Source organism: Salmo salar, chromosome 03, assembly GCF_965601325.2.
Source record: "Salmo salar chromosome 03, fSalSal1, whole genome shotgun sequence".
NCBI classification, from domain to species: Eukaryota; Metazoa; Chordata; class Actinopteri; order Salmoniformes; family Salmonidae; genus Salmo; species Salmo salar.
In genome coordinates, this window is record NC_138293.1 from 66,548,642 (window position 1) to 66,568,932 (window position 20,291).

A 20,291-nucleotide genomic window follows, 5' to 3' on the forward strand; every position below is an offset into this window, starting at 1 on the left:
CCTGTTTTTGTGTGGGCGGGCGGGTTTACAGACAGTGCCAATCCGAGTGCTTAAACTCATGTTCTCTGACATGCCCAAGACGCATAAAGCATCACCACCGAGAACCCACGCGTCCCGCCTCCCAATACCAAACCCTTCATATCAGTTAACCCTTCCGGCATACTTTAACACAGAGCACCACCCACTCTATTTATGCATATGTGCCTCGATTATAATGTTTGGAAATGTTTGTTGGATGCACGTCATACCGTCTATTTCCAACACAATTGCCGATGGAGGGGTTCGTGGTTCCTTGGAACGAGGATGGCCAGGACATCCGACACTTCCTAAGCCCCGGTCTGTCGCTCGTGTCCATGGCATTAGAGCGCTCTATCCCTCGGTGGTGGTGGCGGTCGGTGTCGGAGTATCCCCGGTGTTTGATTTTGATGGGGGTCCGTGGCTGCCTCCAAAGATGTTGAGGAGGCTTTAGGGTCGCCTGCTCCCGGGGAACGGGGAGCGAGAGAGAAAGGCTCTTTTTCGAGCATGGTGGTGGTACTTCCATCATAGTGCAAATTAAAATATCCCTTTTATATCTCAACTTATTGACACAAATAATAATATGGCTATATATTCTTTGACTTCAAATTAATAACCTATTGATGTCCATCACTGCCACTTAATCGTAGCCTACCCTGTGTAATTGGGTAGACAAAAGTGACCAAGTCAAGTGCAGTCCGATGTTATATGTAATATTCTAAATAATAACATTTAAACCTTTCGACCATTATCACAGTGGTACTGTCAGGCAGAGAATGTGACTAATTTCACCAAGAAAGTGTCTTTCTTTTTCCTACCGTTTATCCAAGTAAATTCCCAACCAAAAGTTAATCTCTCTTCTAAATGTAAAATACTTCCCTTCTTTTTTGCTTAGAGCTTCGCCAATCGTTAAAGTATCCGTCTGGTAGGTGATGATAGCCCCTCGCGGGTGCTTCCCCTGAAGTTTGACACCTTGTCGCCCATTGCGCACTGGATCACTTTAGTTACAGAACAATGTATTGCTTTTATCAGCTCCTTATTGCAGAATCACAGACCGCTGGCTCCTGTGCGATGCGGGGTATTATTGCTGCTCCCGATTGCACATGTCTGTCAAAGCTCGCAAGTAACCGCTCCGTCTCCAGCTGTAGCCATAAAAAGTAACAGAATACTGTCGTGCATCTGGAACTACATAGGCTGAACCGCACGCGCGGAGCCCACTGTCTCGACTTTCCCCTGTATTAAAATGTTTGATCCAATTATTTCAGTTTGATATTAAATTAGACTTCGAGCAATAGAACATCTCCATTAATTACATAATTTCGGTTGCCTTTGGAGTTGTGGTTGTGCCTGTATCCAAAACCCACGCGATGTTATTTTCTTTGCCGCTCTTCTTCGCACAATGCATTATCAAAAGCAAAAGGCTACCAGAAAAGCATTGACTGTCGAAGTCCTGTAGTCGCTGCTTCCATTATCTGTCCACTGTCACGTCTGAACTCCAGATTGACGACAAATGTTACATTAACCATAACGCATCATCAACCCCTCCAGTCTCGCTGTCTAGCTTCTTTCTCGCTCTCTTTTTTCTCTCCAGCAAGCCCACACTCGCGGCCCCGTCCAGTTGGTTTATATCTTTGGACTGAAAGGAATTTAATAATGTATTATTATTTCCCTCATATTGCGTTCTTTTCTCGACAGTCAATTTTGTGCAAGCGCATTTGACGGTATTCTCCTGAAAAGCCCTCGACATAAAATCAAAAGAACTGATGTATTTTAATAGTCTACTAAATCGTTTTCCACCACTGTCTGCTTTCAGTGCACTGCCGACGTGGTCAAAAGTGTAAGCCGTAGTAAATGGATAACCACTTCTCACAAAACGCGCTATTTGTTGTATCCGTTTTAGCTATTTGTCGCAGTCGTTCCACTGATGCGAACTGTCACTTAGATTTCTCTGACCGTTTTCAGCATAATTGGATCATATCTGGACACGCAGGGTTGAAACCAAGAGCACTCTCAATGCAAGATGCGTTTGTAGAGCGCATTCACAACTGCATCTCTACAACCTTCCGTTAATCATAGCATTAATTATATTATCGTCTCATCTGCTGATGCATAATGATCAGGGATTCTCAGCTCCAGTTTTTATTAAATCTCCGGGCAATGCTATGGCACCGTGCGCCATCGAATTAAGTATTTGTAATATCACATATGAGCACGTCTGCTTACCCATAAAGGCATTAAACAATTTGCTTTTTAAGCTGCAGAAATTTTCTCACATCAAACGTCTTTTTTTTGTTTATCAGTTAGATATTCTACAGCTGTGGTGAGAGATGGCTATAGGCTACAGGAATAATTTAAAGTCCCAGTGCAGTCAAAAACGTGTATTATATATACACAACATGACCAAAAGTATGTGGACACCTGTTTGTCAAACATCTCATTCCAAAATAATGGGCATTGGAGTTGGTCCCACTGCTGCTATAACAGCCTCCACTGCTCTGGGAAGGCTTTCCACTAAATGTTGGAAATTTCCTGCGGGGACTTGCTTCCATTCAGCCACAAGAGCATTTTTGAGGTCAGGCACTGATGTTGGGCGAATAGGCCTGGCTCACAGTCAGCGTTTCAATTCATCCCAAAGGTGTTTGACGGGGTGGAGGTCAAGGCTCTGTGCAGGCCAGTCAAGTTCTCCCACACCGATCTTGACAAACCATTTCTGGATGGACCTCACTTTGTGCACGGGGGCATTGTCATGCTGAAACAGGAAAGGGCCTTCTCCAAACTGTTGCCACAAAGTTGGAAGCACAGAATTGTTTAGAAAGCCATTGTATGCTGTAGTGTCTAAGATTTCCCTTCACTGGAACTAAGGGGCCTAGCCCGAACCACAAAAAACAGCCCCAGACCATTATTCCTCCCACCAAACTTTACAGTTGGCACTATGCATTGGGGCTGGTAGCGTTCTCATGGCATCCGCCAAACCTACATTAATCTGTCGGACTACCAGATGATGAAGCGTGATTCATCACTCCAGAGAATACGTTTCCACTGCTCCATAGTCCAATGGCGGCGAGCTTTACACCACTCCAGCCAAAGCTTGGCATTGCACATGACGATCTTAGGCTTGGGTTTGGCTGCACGGCCATGGAAACCCATTTCATGAAGCTCCCGACGAACAGTTATCGGTGCTCATCGGCCACTGGACATAAACATTACATAAGTTGGAAATCGCAAATTCAACAATGAGTGGTTTGGAAGGAACTGGTGACAGTGGCTAACCGCAAGCATTGCAACTGGGAAGTTGGGAATAAACGAGCTCAGACTGGGAAAATATATTTTGAACGGTCATCCAACTCAGAATTGTCAATCTTTCTCTTTCTCTTTCCTTGACAAAATTTGGCCACGAAGTACCACCACGCCACCTTCCTGTTTAAGTGAGCACATCACCACAATGTGAGTCCAAAAATGTCTAATATGCTGCTGCATAAATTATGTAATATGCCAGGGAGATATGTATACTGTAACTAACAAAGTAATAGAAAGTGCATGTTGTGTAGTAAGCTGTTAGTTTCCCATGTGCCTCACCCTAATAATTTGGTCTATTTTCACCTCTTAATTTCCCCTAACATTACTGTTCTGACTCAGTGGTGCACATGTAGCATATAATCTGTTTTTGAGAAATGCCATCATCTAATATTGTCAGAGATTTCATTGTCTTCTTATTTGCCCCCTTTATTTATCCTATGGTTCTGACTTGGTGTACAGGGAAAATACTTTAAGAGCAGCCCATGTTCTGCATTCTGTCACTGTACATTTCAAAAGTGCTGAACTCATAGTTATATTTTTTATTTAATTTAACTAGGCAAGTCAGTTAAGAACAAATTCTTATTTACAATGACGACCTATCCCGGCCAAACCCGGACGAAGCAGGGCCAATTGTGTGCCGCCCTATGGGACTCCCAATCACGGCCGGTTGTGATATAGCCTGGATTCGTAGCAGGGTGTCTGTAGTGTCGCCTCTAGCACTGAGATGCAGTGCCTTAGACCGATGCGCCATGTCCGTTTTAGCTCGCTTTTTAATGTCTTTATCGAAAATACGAAATGCCTCTCATCTGCTCATCGTTCCTTCAATTGTCAGTAGAAACCACATTTGTTTAAGCAAGTCAGCCATCTCAGCTATGTTTTTTTAAAAGGCTGTAAATGAGGCTGAATTAACTGTTTCACAGCCAGACAAGGCTCCGCTGACAGCCAGGTGTAGCTGTGGTAAGGATTCAGTCCATTGTGCTGGAAAGGAAGCTCTGCTGTTGGGACAGCTTTATGTCGGCCCTAACAGGTTGTGGGCACCGCTTGTTGCCGTTAGAGTGCAATTAATGTATTGTTTAGTGTTGTGTAGTGGCTTTGCTAGCATGCATCTAAAAAAATTGGGGGGAGTTTGCCCCACCAAGATTTACATGCTAAAATCGCCAGTGATTGATATAAAAACAGCTGCATTGGGCCTTTAATACAAAAATAATGGAACCTTGTATATTCACATTTTATAAGTCTAAATGCATTCTCCAAATCATAACCAAGATACCTGAGCCCTGTAACCACAGGACAAGGAATCTACACAGTGTCGAAAGAATTCCACAGGGATGCTAACCCATATTGACTCCAATGCTTCCCACCGTTGCTGGATGTCCTTTGGGTGGTGGACACACAGGACACTGTTGAGCATGAAAAACCCACCAGTGTTGCAGACACTCTTACCCACGGTAATACATTTTTCATACTTATCCCCTATGGGAATTGAACCCTCAACCCTGGCGTTGCAAGTGCCATGCTCTACCAACTGAGCCACACAGGACAAGTTTTTCACACAAACTTGTGCTCCTGGCACCTACTTCCAATACCCATTCAAAGGCACTTAAATATTTGTTCTTGCCCTTTCACCCTCTGAATGGGACACACACAATCCATGTCTCAATTGTCTTAAGGCTTAAAAATCATTTTTTAACCTGTCTCCTCCCCTTCATCTACACTGATTGAAATGGATTCAATAAGGGACATCAATAAGGGATCATAGCCTTCACCTGGAAAGAGCAGGTGTTCTTAATGTTTTGTGTACTCAGTTTAAATACTGTACCTGCTATGCTGATGAGGTAACATTATGAACACTACCATATAGATACCTGATATGCTGATGAGGTAATGTTATAATCATTACCATATAAATACCTGATATGCTGATGAGGTAATGTTATAATCATTACCATATAAATACCTGATATGCTGATGAGGTAATGTTATAATCATTACCATATAAATACCTGATATGCTGATGAGGTAATGTTATAATCATTACCATATAAATACCTGATATGCTGATGAGGTAATGTTATAATCATTACCATATAAATACCTGTTATGCTGATGAGGTAATGTTATAATCATTACCATATAAATACCTGTTATGCTGATGAGGTAATGTTATAATCATTACCATATAAATACCTGTTATGCTGATGAGGTATCCTTATAAAAGCTACCATATAAATGTCGGATGTGCTAATGAGGTACCATTATAAACACTACCCTATGAATACCGACTATACTGATGAGGTAACGTTATATAAGGATCTATAAATCAATAAATACCTGCTGGTAATTGCTGGAAGCAATGTGAATTATATGAGTTTACTAGATTCATGAAAAGTGATGATCCATTCAGACCAGCCTTACTGACTGAACTTTTGTAAACTATATTACCTGCTGCTGGTGAAATACCATGGAGGTTATTCACATTTAGCCTCCTGTAGAAATCTCACATTAGTCCTCTGAATATAGTGTATGCGTGTCTGTCTGTCTGTCTGTGAGTGAGAGAGAGAGAGCTCAACATAAACCTGTGCCTGCTGGGTATTTGATGTTTTGGAATATTGATATTAAGATGATTCCGGTAAAGGAGCTCTCTCTCTCTCTTTGATGCATCACCAACACATGAAAGACTGCTCTATTTATATCATGCCAAGAAAAGCCCTGTGTCTGTCTGGCCTCTGTCTCAAGCTGTGTGTAGTGGTGTAGTGTAGTGTGCGAACCAGGGGATTCTGGGAATTGGACCTACTCTTAGGGAGGACAATGAAACATTAATCCACACCACTTTTCTGACAGTGAAGAATAATCTGGCCTGGCCACTAACTTTGTGTGTAGTGATCGTGTGTGTGTGTGTATCAGTAAATATGTGGTTGTTCATTTGTACTGTAGGACAATGGGTGGTGGAAGGTAGTCCATACATGCTCATATGCCTATGGTGTCAGAGAATACAGCCATGCATAAGAATGTAATAGATGTATTTTCTTCCAGCGAGGTATCTAATGTCATTTGTATTACGTGGTTTGATACAAACCTAGAAATAACCTCAGTGTCTACATTTTCATTTTCTGCAGCGGTGGTCAAGCAGCGTGTTCATATTGGCTATGAGCTCGTTACCGACCTGCGTCCTCCTTTGAACTCCATTTGAAACTGCACTGCCTCTGTGTGTGTTTGTTCCAGGGCCGAGGTGGGAAAGAAAGCGATGACGTGATCTAATGCATTAGGAATGGGAAACCTCGAGGAGACCGTGGTTTACTTTGGGGACCAGCTGAGCAACATTTATGACTTTAAAGGCCAGATAAGTAGATTTCAGAGCTTCTTAAGACCATATTGATGAGGGGCTGGAGAGGATATCTGAGAGCAAGATCCAGTAGCTGACCCATCCACAAGGCTGTCCAATTTCCTCACTGCCACTCTCCCCATCCACTGCCATGGCTTCTGTTTCAAACACAATTAGTAATGATGCTGATACTGCTTCACTATGGAACATGGGCATTGGACACCACAGATGTGGCACCACTCAAATGGAGAGTACATGGCAAAGCAATTGCTCATTTATTTTGACTTTGGTACCAGTGGAGCTGGACCCATTGGGCACCACATAGAGATTCCTGATTAATAAAACAGCAGGCAGCCTTACATTTTTCACATCGCCTACCAAAGCTTTTATACAGTCAGCAATGCAAGCCATGTAGTGGAAGGGGGGGTTCAAGAGGTATTCATGCTAAAAACAGCTCCATTATTTGAAAATGATTGAGTATGATTCGTAACCCCCTAAAAGTCTCTGGTTGATTGAGTGTTCAATTGTCATTTCACTATACTGATAAACAGAATTGATCCTGCAGAATAGGCACAGTTCACATCTGTAAGTGTAGCACAGGGAACATATTCTCTGCTGCTGATATTTACAGTGCAGTCCTCAGAGCCCTTCTCCCTCCCTCCTGCATTTTGGAAAATCACAGGTTTCTGCAGCAACTGTGTGTAGGGTGACTGCGTGGGTGGAAATATGAAAGGCAGAAATCTAAAATGTGTCAGACACACCGTCCACTGAGCCACGTTTGGTGGTTCCCCCAGAGCACTCTGGTTACAGACAGCAGGCACCACAAGAGAGATTAGGGGCACTAAAAGTATCAAATATACAAAATGGAGGTGTGCAGATGTATTGTTTCCAATATGCTACAATGATGCAACCATCTGAGCAACGCTCCATTTCTATGGTAACATTTGTTTCCTTTGCCATAAAATTGATATGAACGTTCCATTTAAACCATATGAGAAGGGTGTTCAGCCAACGTTCGCTGCCTAAATGTAAAGCAAACATTTCCTCTACATGGCATCTAATTTGTTTCATCTCAGTGCCCTAGTCAGTAACACTGCTGTTCCTAGCAGATGGGACTAGGAGACAGTAACAGCCAACCAAAGTCACCTTGTAGCCTGATTACAGGATGGAGGAGGACAGCCTCTTCAGTCCCCCTTGTTTCTTACAGCAGAGGAGCTGAGGGCCACCAACAGTAAAACATTTGACCACAGTGTGCTCTAACCCAACGGTTTTCACAAATATCCCAGTGCTGGTGCCCTTAAACTCATAATTTTTTAAATTGGACAAGTTCAGATCGAAGTACTTCCGTTTCTAAACATTCACCGTACTAGACACAACTATGATGTCCACAATACAATGTCCCCTAAACACCAGTCATAACTTCACCTCCTATTACCCACTGGACAAAACTCAGTTAACATTTTCACTTTTCCTACTCATGTCAGTCTCTCCATTTCATCGTACTGACATGCATCCTCCTCGCCACAAATTGCACTGGGTTTGTTTATTGATAAGAGTAATATTTACATTTTAACCTTTGGAGTTGACAAACACAGCCATGGCTTTGGAGTCAGGCTGTGTCAGCTAGTATCAGTTGCCAAAGCCACGTTCACCGAGTCTAAAGTAGAGGAACGTCCTTCTCCATGTCTGACTCTGGGACTGTATTGTGCATGTGGGAGAGATGCTTTGTGGCCCAAGGCACAACAGAGCCAGAAACACGAAAAACAACCATCCTCTCCCCTCACAGCAGTCATGACAGAAGCCATAGTTGGTCAGTTTGTATCTGTATTCTGAAACCATCTATTGTAGCATTGATTTACCTCGACAATGGTTTCAAGGCAGCCACTGAAAATTTCAGTTGATGAATAGCAGAATTGGTTTACAAAAGACTATTGAAAAGCAGTCCTTGTGCATAGGGCAGACCTACAACCAAAAATGAGTGCTAGTTTGCATTCAGGGGTTGCTTTTGGCCAGTTATTATAACCCATTTGCATGAGTACAGGACTCCAAATGTATTCATTTGACGGTTAAGGTTTACGGAGGTATTGTTATAAATAACATGAACATCCAAAAGGGGGACTGTAGAGACCTATAGGAGTAACAATCATTTACTTCCAAGTCTGATCTGTGTTCCTCACTTATGAGACGAGGCAGGGGGGCGGGGGGATCAGGTGTGGTGGCTGCATCCATGGCAACGTTGTCAACCAAACTTCACAAGTCAGTGTTTTCCTGAGTTCTCATCAAAATCTAACAGCAGTGCTGTCTAACACAGCCAGCGTATTGACCATGGAAATGAGTTGACCACAAATAGATGAATTAAATAACATTTACTTGCTCCAAAAACAGACATACGGCAGTACAGATGACAGACGAGATGAGCTTCTTGTATGAGGAAAAACAAAAGCAATCTTCATTCATATCATACGGCAGCAGGTCTCGGTCTATACAGAACATGGAGACATCTACCATCAGACAGGTGGCTGCACTTGGTAATGGTCACTAAAATATACACTAAATATTGAGCAGCAGTTTCAATCTTAAAAACAGACCAGAGGCCAAAGATATGATTGAGAAAACAAGAGTTTAGGACTCCGAGGAAATGTTCAAGCGTTAAAGTATGTACACGGCAAAAACAAAGGGGGGGGGGGGGGTCAATGCAGTCAAAAAGCCCACAGAAGGGGAAGATGAGATGACAGGGAAAAGCTGTTAAGGCTCAAGTGTAATTGCAGTTCCCATCAGGAGGTAATGGTGATCACAATCAAAATGTCAACCAGATTATTCTTCACAGACTAAGAACTCAATCACTGACCAACCATAAGCTTCATTTCCATGCAAACCTTCCGTGGCAGACCGAGTAAACACCTGTTTAGAGTCACTGGACACTCCCATCACAGTAACACTTCAGATAGGAAGTCAACTTCTCCTGGACTGGTAAACTGGATGAAAGTTCTACAACCCGTTTCCGTTTGTCAACCATCAGGGTGAAACTGTCAAGCTTGATTACGTTTCAGTTTAGCCCCCGAGGATAAAACAGCCCCACCTGCTGATCTACAGGGGAGGGACAGCCACACGGGAGCCAACCGAGCCATGGCTCACTAATAAATGATAGTACAGTTCATTCATGTTTAGGCTCTGAGTGGACAGAGGCCACAGGTGTCCCTGCTTACTGTTATCCAGACTTTAATATCTACAGATTATAAGGCACAGCAACCATCCCCTCCAAACGAACGAGAGCAAGTCAGGTGCCATGGTGGTTGAGATGCAAATACGAACTCAGACAAAGAGCTCACGTCAACACAGAATACACCAATTCTGCAGAGCACAAGTTGAGAGAGAGAAAATAAAGTGAGAACAGAAATTCAACAAACCTGGAGAATTGTGACCCCACCCGTGTCATCCAAGTGCAATACTAAAACACTCAGTGCAGAGAACAGGCTCCCAAATGAGACGGAGGGGTGGAAGAGTAAAGGCTTGAAAACAGCATATTCCAGACTAGTTTTTTGGTAAGGTGACAGTTTTTCCAAAGGACGAAAGACAGAACTGCTACACAGATCTACGTGAATCCAAAGGCCTGAATCCTGTCCAGACAGTCAGTACATAAGCCCTGTAGGAGGAAGGAGCGAGAAAACACCATCCCAAACAAACAAACTAATGAACTATATACAAAAATATTGGGAGGCAAAACATTTTAAAAATAGAAACCCGTTGACACCATCACAACAGGAAGAAAAAACAAATGCAAAAAAATTAAAAATATATTGTGTTCTGCCAACCAATGAAGGGAATACGCAGAGGAAAAAGACCTGAAATCAGATTTGACAATTATTTTCTTATAGTACAAGGTAACTCCCAGTTTTTAAACAAAAGGATTTCCTGATAGAAAAAAAGACAAAAAAAAATGATAAAACTTAATTTACAAGCACACTGAAATCATATATTTACAAAAAATAAACGTCAAAACTCCCATACACTGGCCCACATTATGTCCTGATTAGCGACAGGCTGCACCCCCAGCGCCCTCCAGGGGTCGCTGGCAGGAACACAAGTGAGAGACCACTGGACCGCCAAGCCCAAACCTAAAAGCTGATTGGAGGAGCTCCGGGGGGGGGGGGGGGGGGGGGAAATGGAGCCATGAGCCACATCCTGGCTGTTAATTGGCAACTCGTACAAGAAGCTTTGATTGGTTTACATTAGAAGATACGCTTGCGTTTCAGGTAGGAGTCAGCATAGTGGCCCCCCAGGCCCTGGGAGTGTTGTCCCACGTAGCCCCCTTCTGGGCTGGGCTCTGGAGACGGGATCAGACGCTTGTGACCACCAACGGGAGTCTACAGGGGGCAGAGACATAACCACTGTCAATGCCATGGTGAGAAATGGCGACAGAACAGGAAATGGCAGACAAACTGATAATGACAAAGAGGCACACTGACCTTCATCCCCAGACCAGATGGGTATGTGTTAGAGTGGCTCACCGGAGGCATGCCCACAGCCTGAACAGACAAACAGTGTTCAGTGATCAAAACAGAACCACAAAGCATTGGTCTCACCTAAAAGGCACAATATGTATGTTTGATTTCCAGTGAAGACGGCCAGCTTGGGTCTTTGTTCCCCTTTTAGTTTTACACTCAAACAGGAACAATAAAGCCTGATCTATCCCTTCAGCTTTGACACAGTTCACGCAAACAAAAATATGCAATATCGAACATCTGCATCTGACTTCACAGGATTCCGCTACAAAATCTCTGCAGGACAATTCTCCACCATTTTGTTTGTCATTGTTCTGCCAGCATGGCTACTGTGGTTATGCAACTATGCGCGGCTTCAAGATAATGTGTTGTCCGCATTCGTCTGATTGGACCAAGGACACGCAGAATAAGACGATAATTTCAATTAACATTTGCAGCCCAACTGTTTCATAATGTTTAGAACTTACAGATTGTCCTCAAAATGACAGGTGCTAGGCTAGCCAACAGACATCAAGACATCTCCGCTAAGTCTAACAGAGGTCAACCTTTACATTTTGATCAGACACTCAACCCTCATTAGATCTGTTGATTACATTGGGAAGAGGCAGAGAGAAAGTCTAAGTAGCAGTGGGGGTGGGTGTCAGTGTGGGCCTACCTTGTTGAGATGGCTGGAGGGGAGGCTGCCGGGTGCCACCGAGCTGTAGTAGGAAGACGAGGGCAGGCTGGGGGGGTAACTATAGTGGGAGGAGGCCTGCTCACTGTAGCTGGGGTGGCCAAACCGCTACAGAGACATTCATCATGTTATTCTATGCTGCATATACAGTTCTACATGCATTTATAATAAAAATAAGACTACAAAGGGGAGTAGAGATTGAAAAGGCAAGAGATGCAGCAGTTTGAAGACTGGATGTGAATAGTGGAGATGGTATAGTGTCGCTTACCTGCTGTCCGAACCCTGCCAAAGCGCTAGTGTCCAGAGCCTCCTGCTGTTCATACAGATGGGCCAGAGGGTCCTGGGGAAGAAAGGAGCCAGACGCCATTAAACCTGCTGCTCATGTAACCAAGTTACGCTCGTACCGTACGCTTATTCCACAGCTTCAAGCTTTTTGGTGGCGCATCTGGCTAGTACGTTGTCAAGCAGGGAGTCCCGTGTTTGTGAGGCAGAAGACCCCAAGTTCAAACCATTGTGAGGACAGGGTTACCAGACAGGAAGTGGTGCTGATAAGCAGGCCCACTGTGTTCCATCACACTAGAAAAGTCCATGCACTGACCACTGGGCAGCCAGAGAGTTAGAAAACCCACCTGTGGCCACAATGACCTTAACCAAGACAGCAGTGTTCTCAGATATCAAATAAACATCAATGACTAGGCATTCTATCACAACATCAGATCAGCCTGGCCAGGCAGTAGGGCTGGACAGTAAAGGTTAGAGGATAAGGGGAACCTACCTGGTGTATTGGGGGGTAGTCTTGGGTGTAGGACTCCTGGTAGCGCAGCCTGTAGTTACAGTGGATGTTCTGTGTGCGCTGGTTGGATGAGTTGCCTAGCACTGGTCTCTTCCTGTAAGGGTGGGGCCTGCAGTTGGTGCCTGAGTGAAGTACGGCAGGAATGGAAAATGTCAAAAAACCCTACGGGTCAATACTGGGAAGGAATCAGAGCCAAACTTCACAGGCTGCAGACAGTAGGAAGGGCAGCTCACCGGAGGATGGGAACAGGCTGTGGACATTGAAGGGGTTCTGGGGAAGATTCACATCATTGGGACGGTGTCCTTGTATGGACACCTATTGGAGAAGACATTTAAAAATCAGGGGACTTGATGTTATGTAATGAGGCACAATGACTTGAGTATCCCTGCTAGTAGAGACATTAGAAAAGTATGCAGAGCATTTTAATCATACCCCAGGTGCTGTAGGCCCCTCTGCCCGCATCACTCCACCAAGGTGGGAGATGGACATGCCCTGGAGAGTGGGGGAGGGGTTCTGGGAGAAGCTGGTAGGAGACTCTCTGCCCAGGGGGCGACCCATAGAGTGGGGGTTTATGGGGCCCATAGGGTCTGACGGGAGGCCCAGGGATGGAACCACACCGCCTGGGGACAGGAGACAAACACCTGATCAATATAACAAAACACCCCCATCACTACACTGTAGAGAGCCCTGAGATCACACTGAAAATCAATACAACACTAACACAGTAAATAACCTAGATGTAATAAGTACTGCCCAAATCCATTACAAGTGTAAAGAAGCTGTAATGTAAACCACTAACAGAAAGCAGGGCTAGCATAGCATGCATATGCTCAGCATCAATGTAGAGCATTGCTGTATGTGATAAATAAGCCAAACTAGAGAAACGGCTACTAATGAGTTGTATTGGCAATACAAAATAGACTTTAGTCATGCCAATAAAGAATTTTAAATTGAGATGAATGGAAGGCCAAACCTTGAGGCAGGTCTCCCAGCAGATGGACTCCCTGCTGGAGAGGCATAGCAGCGAGAAGGTTGTCCCCCATTAGTCCTGCCTGTAGGAGACATGAGTTACACACACGCCTCAGTGACCCACAAGATTATAAAATGGTCGACATACCAGATATTTACTGAACCAAAAATGTCCAATTTCAGAATTGTGTCAGTCAACAGAATTCACACCAAGACATTTCAAAACCAAACCGGCTGCACATTAATATTACTAGAAAAGCACCTCAAAAAGAACACAGCAGAAAGAAACGCTTTCCCAAGGGAGCGCATTTAGCAGCTTTGGTTTAGGGAGCAGTCCCTTCACGACAAACCTATATCTACCACACACTCAGTGATCACTCACACAGGGAAGTAGTCGATTCTCTTTATTGTGAAGCACCTGAGCCCAGAGAAGATGATTCCCCAAAAAGGCTTGCTGATAGTAGGGGAGAGAATAAAGTAGGAGAAGTGTGGATGAGAGAGAGTAATGAACCAACATAAGAGGGGAGAGGAGCTGGAGGAGAGAGAGGTGGTGAGTATGCAGGGCATGGCATGCAGGGTACCTGTTGAACTTGGGCCTGGTTCTGGAGGAGGAGCTGGAGCAGAGCAGCAGAGAGGGTAGGGTTAGCCAGCAGCGGCATGGTGGGAGCAGCACCAAGGAGACCTGCAGAGAGACCATTTGACCTTAGGACCTGACAACCTATTATTTCACCACACATTGAAGGTGCAATATGCATCCTTGTTGCTAAAATTCTAATAGTTTGCCTAATTTCAGTTTGTGACAAAATAAGTAAGTGTAGAGAATCATTGTGTGACCTAAACCGCTGTGAAATATATTTTCAGCTGGTGTACAAAACCGAAAGTAAGAGACAAAAAGTACTGAGAAGCATAGAAATTGAGCACATGGAAAAAAAATCTACCACTGCCCAGACTTGCGTACAATGAGAATAACAGATCTATAACTCACATTCTATGTGAATTTGGCCGGGTCGCCGAAAAAGTTAACTATTATAGCTTAAAAGCACATTTCAAACTAATTCCACAGAATTTCTACAGGGTTTGTCTCCTCCTTTGTACTTGATTGATGAATTAAGGTCACTAATTAGTAAGGTCACTAATTAGTAAGGTCACTAATTAGTAAGGTCACTAATTAGTAAGGTCACTAATTAGTAAGGTCACTAATTAGTAAGGTCACTAATTAGTAAGGTCACTAATTAGTAAGGTCACTAATTAGTAAGGTCACTAATTAGTAAGGTCACTAATTAGTAAGGAACTCTCACCTGGTTGTCTAGGTCTTAACTGAAAGGAAAAACAGCAGACACTAGGCCCACCATGAAATGACTTTTGGCCCACCATGAAATGAATTGACACCCCTGCTTTAAAGCATTAACACCAGGGTAAGAGACTCATACCATACATTGTCTTCCTTTAGGAAATGGCATGATCTTACTCACCTTGTTTCCTGCCCTGGGTGAGGGGGTTGAGCAGCATCTTGAGTGTGGCAGGGTTACTGAGGCCTGTGAGGATCTGCATGGCTGTGGGCTCAGGGAGGAGACCTTTCCCTCGGTTCAGGGCCTGCGGAGGGGGAAGGGGAGGAGAGCCATTCAGAACAGTTGTTTTACCACAGTAACATAAGGGAGCAATAGTTCAAACATATGGTCTGGTGTGGCAACCAAGAAGTCTATACCATGGTCTGGGCAGCGATGAGGGCCGCCAGCATGCTCCTTCCTGGGGGTCCAGGGGCACAGAAGGAGACCCGGATGTGGGACCCACCTAGCACCCTGCCGTCAGCCTCTCGCTGCACCTGCTCAGCCATCTCTGCCGAGGAGAACTCCAACATGGCAAACCGCCGGAAACTGTCATCCTGGCCCTGAGCCAACTGAATAAAGGAAAATTAAGTTAAATATGCATTCCTTATGCAATCAGTCCAAAACGAATGACTAAGCCTTGGTTCTGCCAAATTCACTACATTCACTTAATTCTATGTTGGCCATTGAAATAGCTTTACACAGAAGAATTCAGTAATATTAAACATCTTGACATTGTTAAAAACACCATCCACACTATGATAGATAAATACTTCTTTCTAGCTGTAAGGAAAGTTGATATGATGGTAGAGACAGTAGGTGGGATTAAACTGAATCATGCCCAGTGGCATTCTGTAATATAAAGTAGACAAAATACTTCAGACTTCATGTTCACAAATCTTTTCTCTAGTTTGCCACAGCTACTACTGGAGTCTCAACGTTTAAAAGCAATTACTAATCAATGATCTACAAAAAGGCAATAAACAATGTATCAAGACCAAGTGAGCTATGGAAAAAATGAAGAGCTTCATATTCCTGAGTTTTAACCTGTCCAATAGTTAAATTGCCTCACTCGCACTATTACACAACAGTGTTCTGCCAGACCTCAAACTACTGTGCCCTATAGGTATATGAATGACTATGTATGTGTGCTTGTGGTGCCAAAAGGACACTGCTGTCTCATTCCAGAAAGGCCTGTAGGGCCAGAGGCCTGCTGACTGACACCACCTGGGAGTCAGGTGGTCATCACCATAGAAACCAGCAATGCTCATTGCTAAAGAAACAGAGTGGCCACAGGAAAAGCAGGTCAAAGGTGAGGGCTCAAAAGCCAGATTCATACAAAAATACTCAATCCATATCCACCTCCTTTATGTGAACTGCCCAAGACCCTTTCATCACTACAGATGCCCCATGTTACATGACAACACAACCATTTGAACCTTTCTAGCAGAGCTACCTCAAACAGATGTGTCAAACACACTTGCTCAGTGTAAACAAAAGCAGTGTTTCCCGAACATGCACTAAGCAGCAGTCCACTGCCGTTTTTAAATCGTGGCCACCACTGGAAATGTTATATATAATACAAATAATTCAGGATGGTAACACATTTCGTAAACTTAAACCAGATATAACGTATGTAGACAAGACAATGGAGCATATATATATATTTATATAAAACCAATATCTTTAAGACCTAACAGGACAATTGAAAATCCCAAAAAATGTCATGGCCTTGGCCATCATTGATTTTGTTATAGGTTTGAGTCATCCAGATAGCATAAGAAAAAGGTATACGCAATGGCAAAGTGTATAATAGCTCTAAAACTGCACATTTTCTCTGCCCAATGGCAAAATGTGTAGAACTGCAGGAAATTAGCTTTAAAACAAAATGGTGTTTGAGGCCAAGAGGGCCTCTAATACCATGCCATTAGCCATGCCCACGCTAACTTTGCCACCACTGCTTTAAAAAAACCTAGGGGGAAACAGTTGGAACAGCTTTCATGACTAAAGTAAAAAGAAGTGCCAAAAGTACAAGCAGACATGTTCTGCTTGCTACTAGAGTATACTGGAGCCACAGATACAAATTGAACTGAGGAAAGCTACTAGATATATACTATTCATGAGAGCCAGATACACATGTTAAATCCTCTGAAAATCTCAGTGTAAGTTTGTGAGAGAGAGTTGGAGTTCCTGTGTGTGTCCGCAATTGACTGATCTGGCATTAGATCGGTGCGTGTCCGCATGTGACTGACCTGGCAGAAGATGGGTGCGTGCGTGTCGGCCAGGGCATTGCAGAGGTCCTGGGCGGTCAGCAGGCTGGGGGGCAGACGGTCCACACAGAGACACCTGGAGTGCAGCAGGGGGTAGGTGAGGGAGCCCACCTCAGTCCAGTGGACATACAGCATCCTGGAGCCCAGCTGCTTCCCCAGCAGCTCAGACTTAGCCCTAGCCGCAGAGTCCTTCTTCATGTACTCCACGAAGCCGTAGCCCTTGGAGTGGCCAGTGGAGGCACTGTGGACCAGGAAGCAGCGCTCTAGGTTGCCGAAGGGTCTCACCAGCTCCTCAAACTGCTGCTGGGAGAAAGCGTGGGGCAGGTTGGCGATGCACAGCAGCGCGTCGGTGGGTTGCAGCTGCACAGAGATCTCCCGCTCCCGCAGCATGTGCTGGTGGAACTCTTTGATGGCACATTGTGCCTGCTCCCCATGGAGCAGTGTGATGAAAGCTAAGGGGAGAAGAGAGAACATGAGCTAAGACCTTGTTAAGACCTATGTGGAAGGTTACATTGCTCAAAATAGGAAGAGAGTTGAGGAATCTGTCTAGCTCGGTCAGAGAGCCTGCTGCATCCAATTAGTCTTACTGGGATTTACATTTTAGTCCTTTCTTTAACCTACCCGTTCCCTTGTATTTGTCCACAAAGCAGTACTTCAAGTCATAGTTGCGCAACAGCTCATGAACCTCCTGAAAGGGAGAAAGTGTGATTAGCAACAATCAGTGTTTCCCCTATATTTTTTCCCACAGCATTCTCCAGCCAACGTTTTTAAAAGACCTCCTTGGCCAGAGAATTTTGATTTTTTGAAGGTAATTTCCTGCAGTGCTATACATCTTGCCAGGGCTTATGCAGTGTTCTTATGCCATCTGAGTGACTCAAACATAAAATGGGGGCCCTATGCCATTTTAGATTATCCCTAGTTTTCATTTTTTTGATTGTTGGTTCAATCATATTTTTGGGCATGGAAGCAATGATTTAGCAGTGTTTTTTTTTTTTTATTTCACCTTTATTTAGTGATAGCCCACCGCTGCTAAACTAATAACTTAACCTAAATGAATACCATTACCTTTATAATAAATGAATGGGTTATTCTTCTCCAACTACCACAGAACACTTAAAATAAATGTGATATTCCCAGATTAGTACAGGTCAACTTTTAACCATACAATGGTAGTATTGTAGGCATAAATTAAGCTTAAATTTAAGTGTGAGACACTACAATCACTTGAAAACATGACAAACGAATGTGATGTGTTAACATCCCCAATCTAAAGCCATCTGTGGTGTAGCTCCATCTACATGTCTACTTTGGGGGGGGGGGGGGGGGGGCATGTTGCTTTAAATGTCCAATTAGGGATAGTGTGATATTGGCAAGTGCTTTCCACAACACTATTTGAGTATACACCATCTGTAGTACCTAAATGCTCATCAGTACTGATCAAAACGAATTAGAATGATTGCTTGCTTACAACAGGTGTCTTTGCCAACATGTAACGAAAGCAAAGTCATCCCCAGCCATTTGGGGAAAACAGTTGCCCATTCACTGTGATAGGAGAAATGTTGCTCCACAACGCTTTGCCTGTTCCACAAACGAATCGCAATGCTGTCTAGCATTTTCTGAAAGCAGCTACGTTGCCTCTACACCTTCAACCCTTTGTCACTGCTACTCACGTTCCCATCTCGAACTCCCAATATGCACCCACGCAAACAATGAAACGCACACAGGCCAGTTCCCCACCAGTCAAGCATGTTCCAACTTTTTTTTTACAAAATGTTCCAGGGCCATGAAGTTTATTTCAATGTGGGAAATTAACTGAAAATAATTTAACGACAGACTTTTTAACCAGTCACATACAAAGCATGTCAATCCATAGCCTGACAATTCCTTGTCAAAACAAGCAGTTTTGCTAACGTTAGCAACTAGCATTGCCTTTCCGCACGAGGATTTTAATTCTGCACTTGCAACTTGTCCATCAAACACGCGTGATGCTGGAGTGGGCAATTGCAGTCAGGCCGTGAATAACCACCAAACATCACCTACCACGTACCAGATACGTTGAGACCTCAGTTTATTCGCGACATAATTAGGAAAGACAATTAGCAAATCATTGTTAGTTAGGAAACTATGCTAACTAACGGTAAGAGAAGCTAGCTAGAATATAGAAATCGCCAAAAGGCAGCGGACTCAGTTAAATTACTGGTAATATAGTTAGTTGTCAATTTCATGGCAAGTGTATGTACTTTATATTTATTTGATTCAACAGCTGCTGCCTGTGTTTGACATGATCTGACGCAATTACTGACCCGTGTTAGATTTCTAACGCTTGTGAAAACCAAAAAAAGTTAAGGAAACTTACCTGATTGCTAACATCGGATGGCAGGTTTTTAATTATGATTTTCCGGCGATTGTAAAACTCTCGACGAGTTCTGTCCAAGCGACTCTCAATCTCTTCAGGGCTAAGCGTCGTCAACTCTTCATCGACCCTTCGCTGACACTCGTTGTCCGATGATGCATCCCCATCACTGGGCTGGAGTTCGGGATCCCTGGATATCCAATTCTCGTGTTCGACAGCGGGGTCATAGTTTTCGTGAAGTTGACGGCTTACGAAATTGGGCCCTGCATTTGGATTTTCTTCTCTGGCAGCTGCGCTAACGGACGCCGCGGCCGCCATCACTTTTGCTTGGAAGTTTTCTGAAACTGACAACACAGTCAGATTTGAGCAGTTTAAACAATACACACATGGGCGCAACTCGGTTTCTAATTGGACGAGAGGATGCATTTTTTTTAATACCGCGTCACGTCATGAGCGGGGCGGGTAGTTGTACTGGAGCTTGACTGTCATGAATCAGAACCAGTGATGCCCACTGCTAGTTCAACTAACCCACAAGATCCAGTACATTGAATTGAATTACCGGTATGAAAATATGGAGAAAATCACTATATCATTTCTGATTCAATAGAAGTTTATGTATTTTCATTACATTCAGCTGTGTATGTCCATGATTGACAGAGGAACATTTATTTTGTAAAAGCTCAACTAATTGGGAAAATATTTAGGCATAAAATCAAATTAGCTTTCGCCTCTAGGCACACTGGACCTTAGCATGTTTATCATACATCTGAGT

At 43.8% G+C, this 20,291-nt stretch overlaps 1 protein-coding gene across 2 annotated transcripts; it reads right to left on the minus strand.

Annotated features, from left to right (window-relative positions):
- Positions 1-8,985: 8,985 nt before the first annotated feature.
- On the minus strand, positions 8,986-19,877 carry LOC106601288 (ribonucleoprotein PTB-binding 1). Of its 2 annotated transcripts, XM_014193388.3 has the most exons (15): positions 19,523-19,877; positions 17,788-17,854; positions 17,149-17,618; positions 15,277-15,468; positions 15,044-15,164; positions 14,153-14,253; positions 13,954-14,025; positions 13,576-13,654; positions 13,035-13,222; positions 12,836-12,917; positions 12,585-12,724; positions 12,078-12,149; positions 11,792-11,917; positions 11,101-11,160; positions 8,986-10,998 (listed from the first exon to the last, which is right to left on the minus strand). In XM_014193388.3, exons 1-15 carry the CDS (start codon positions 19,835-19,837, stop codon positions 10,864-10,866), a joined length of 2,220 nt encoding a protein of 739 aa, XP_014048863.1. In that variant the 5' UTR covers positions 19,838-19,877; the 3' UTR covers positions 8,986-10,863. The 2 variants fall into 2 exon arrangements, with proteins under 2 accessions (XP_014048863.1, XP_014048864.1); XM_014193389.3 differs by lacking the exon at positions 13,954-14,025 and having other exon boundaries at positions 19,523-19,876.
- Positions 19,878-20,291: the final 414 nt, after the last annotated feature.

Coding starts and splice junctions, on each gene's coding strand:
- LOC106601288 (XM_014193388.3), bottom strand. CDS start 19,837: ATGGCGGCCGCGGCGTCCGTTAGCGCAGCTGCCAGAGAAGAAAATCCA. Junction 11,918..12,077: donor TGGCAGGGTTCGGACAGCAG/GTAAGCGACACT, acceptor ATGTCTCTGTAG/CGGTTTGGCCACCCCAGCTA. Junction 10,999..11,100: donor CATCTGGTCTGGGGATGAAG/GTCAGTGTGCCT, acceptor TGCCCCCTGTAG/ACTCCCGTTGGTGGTCACAA.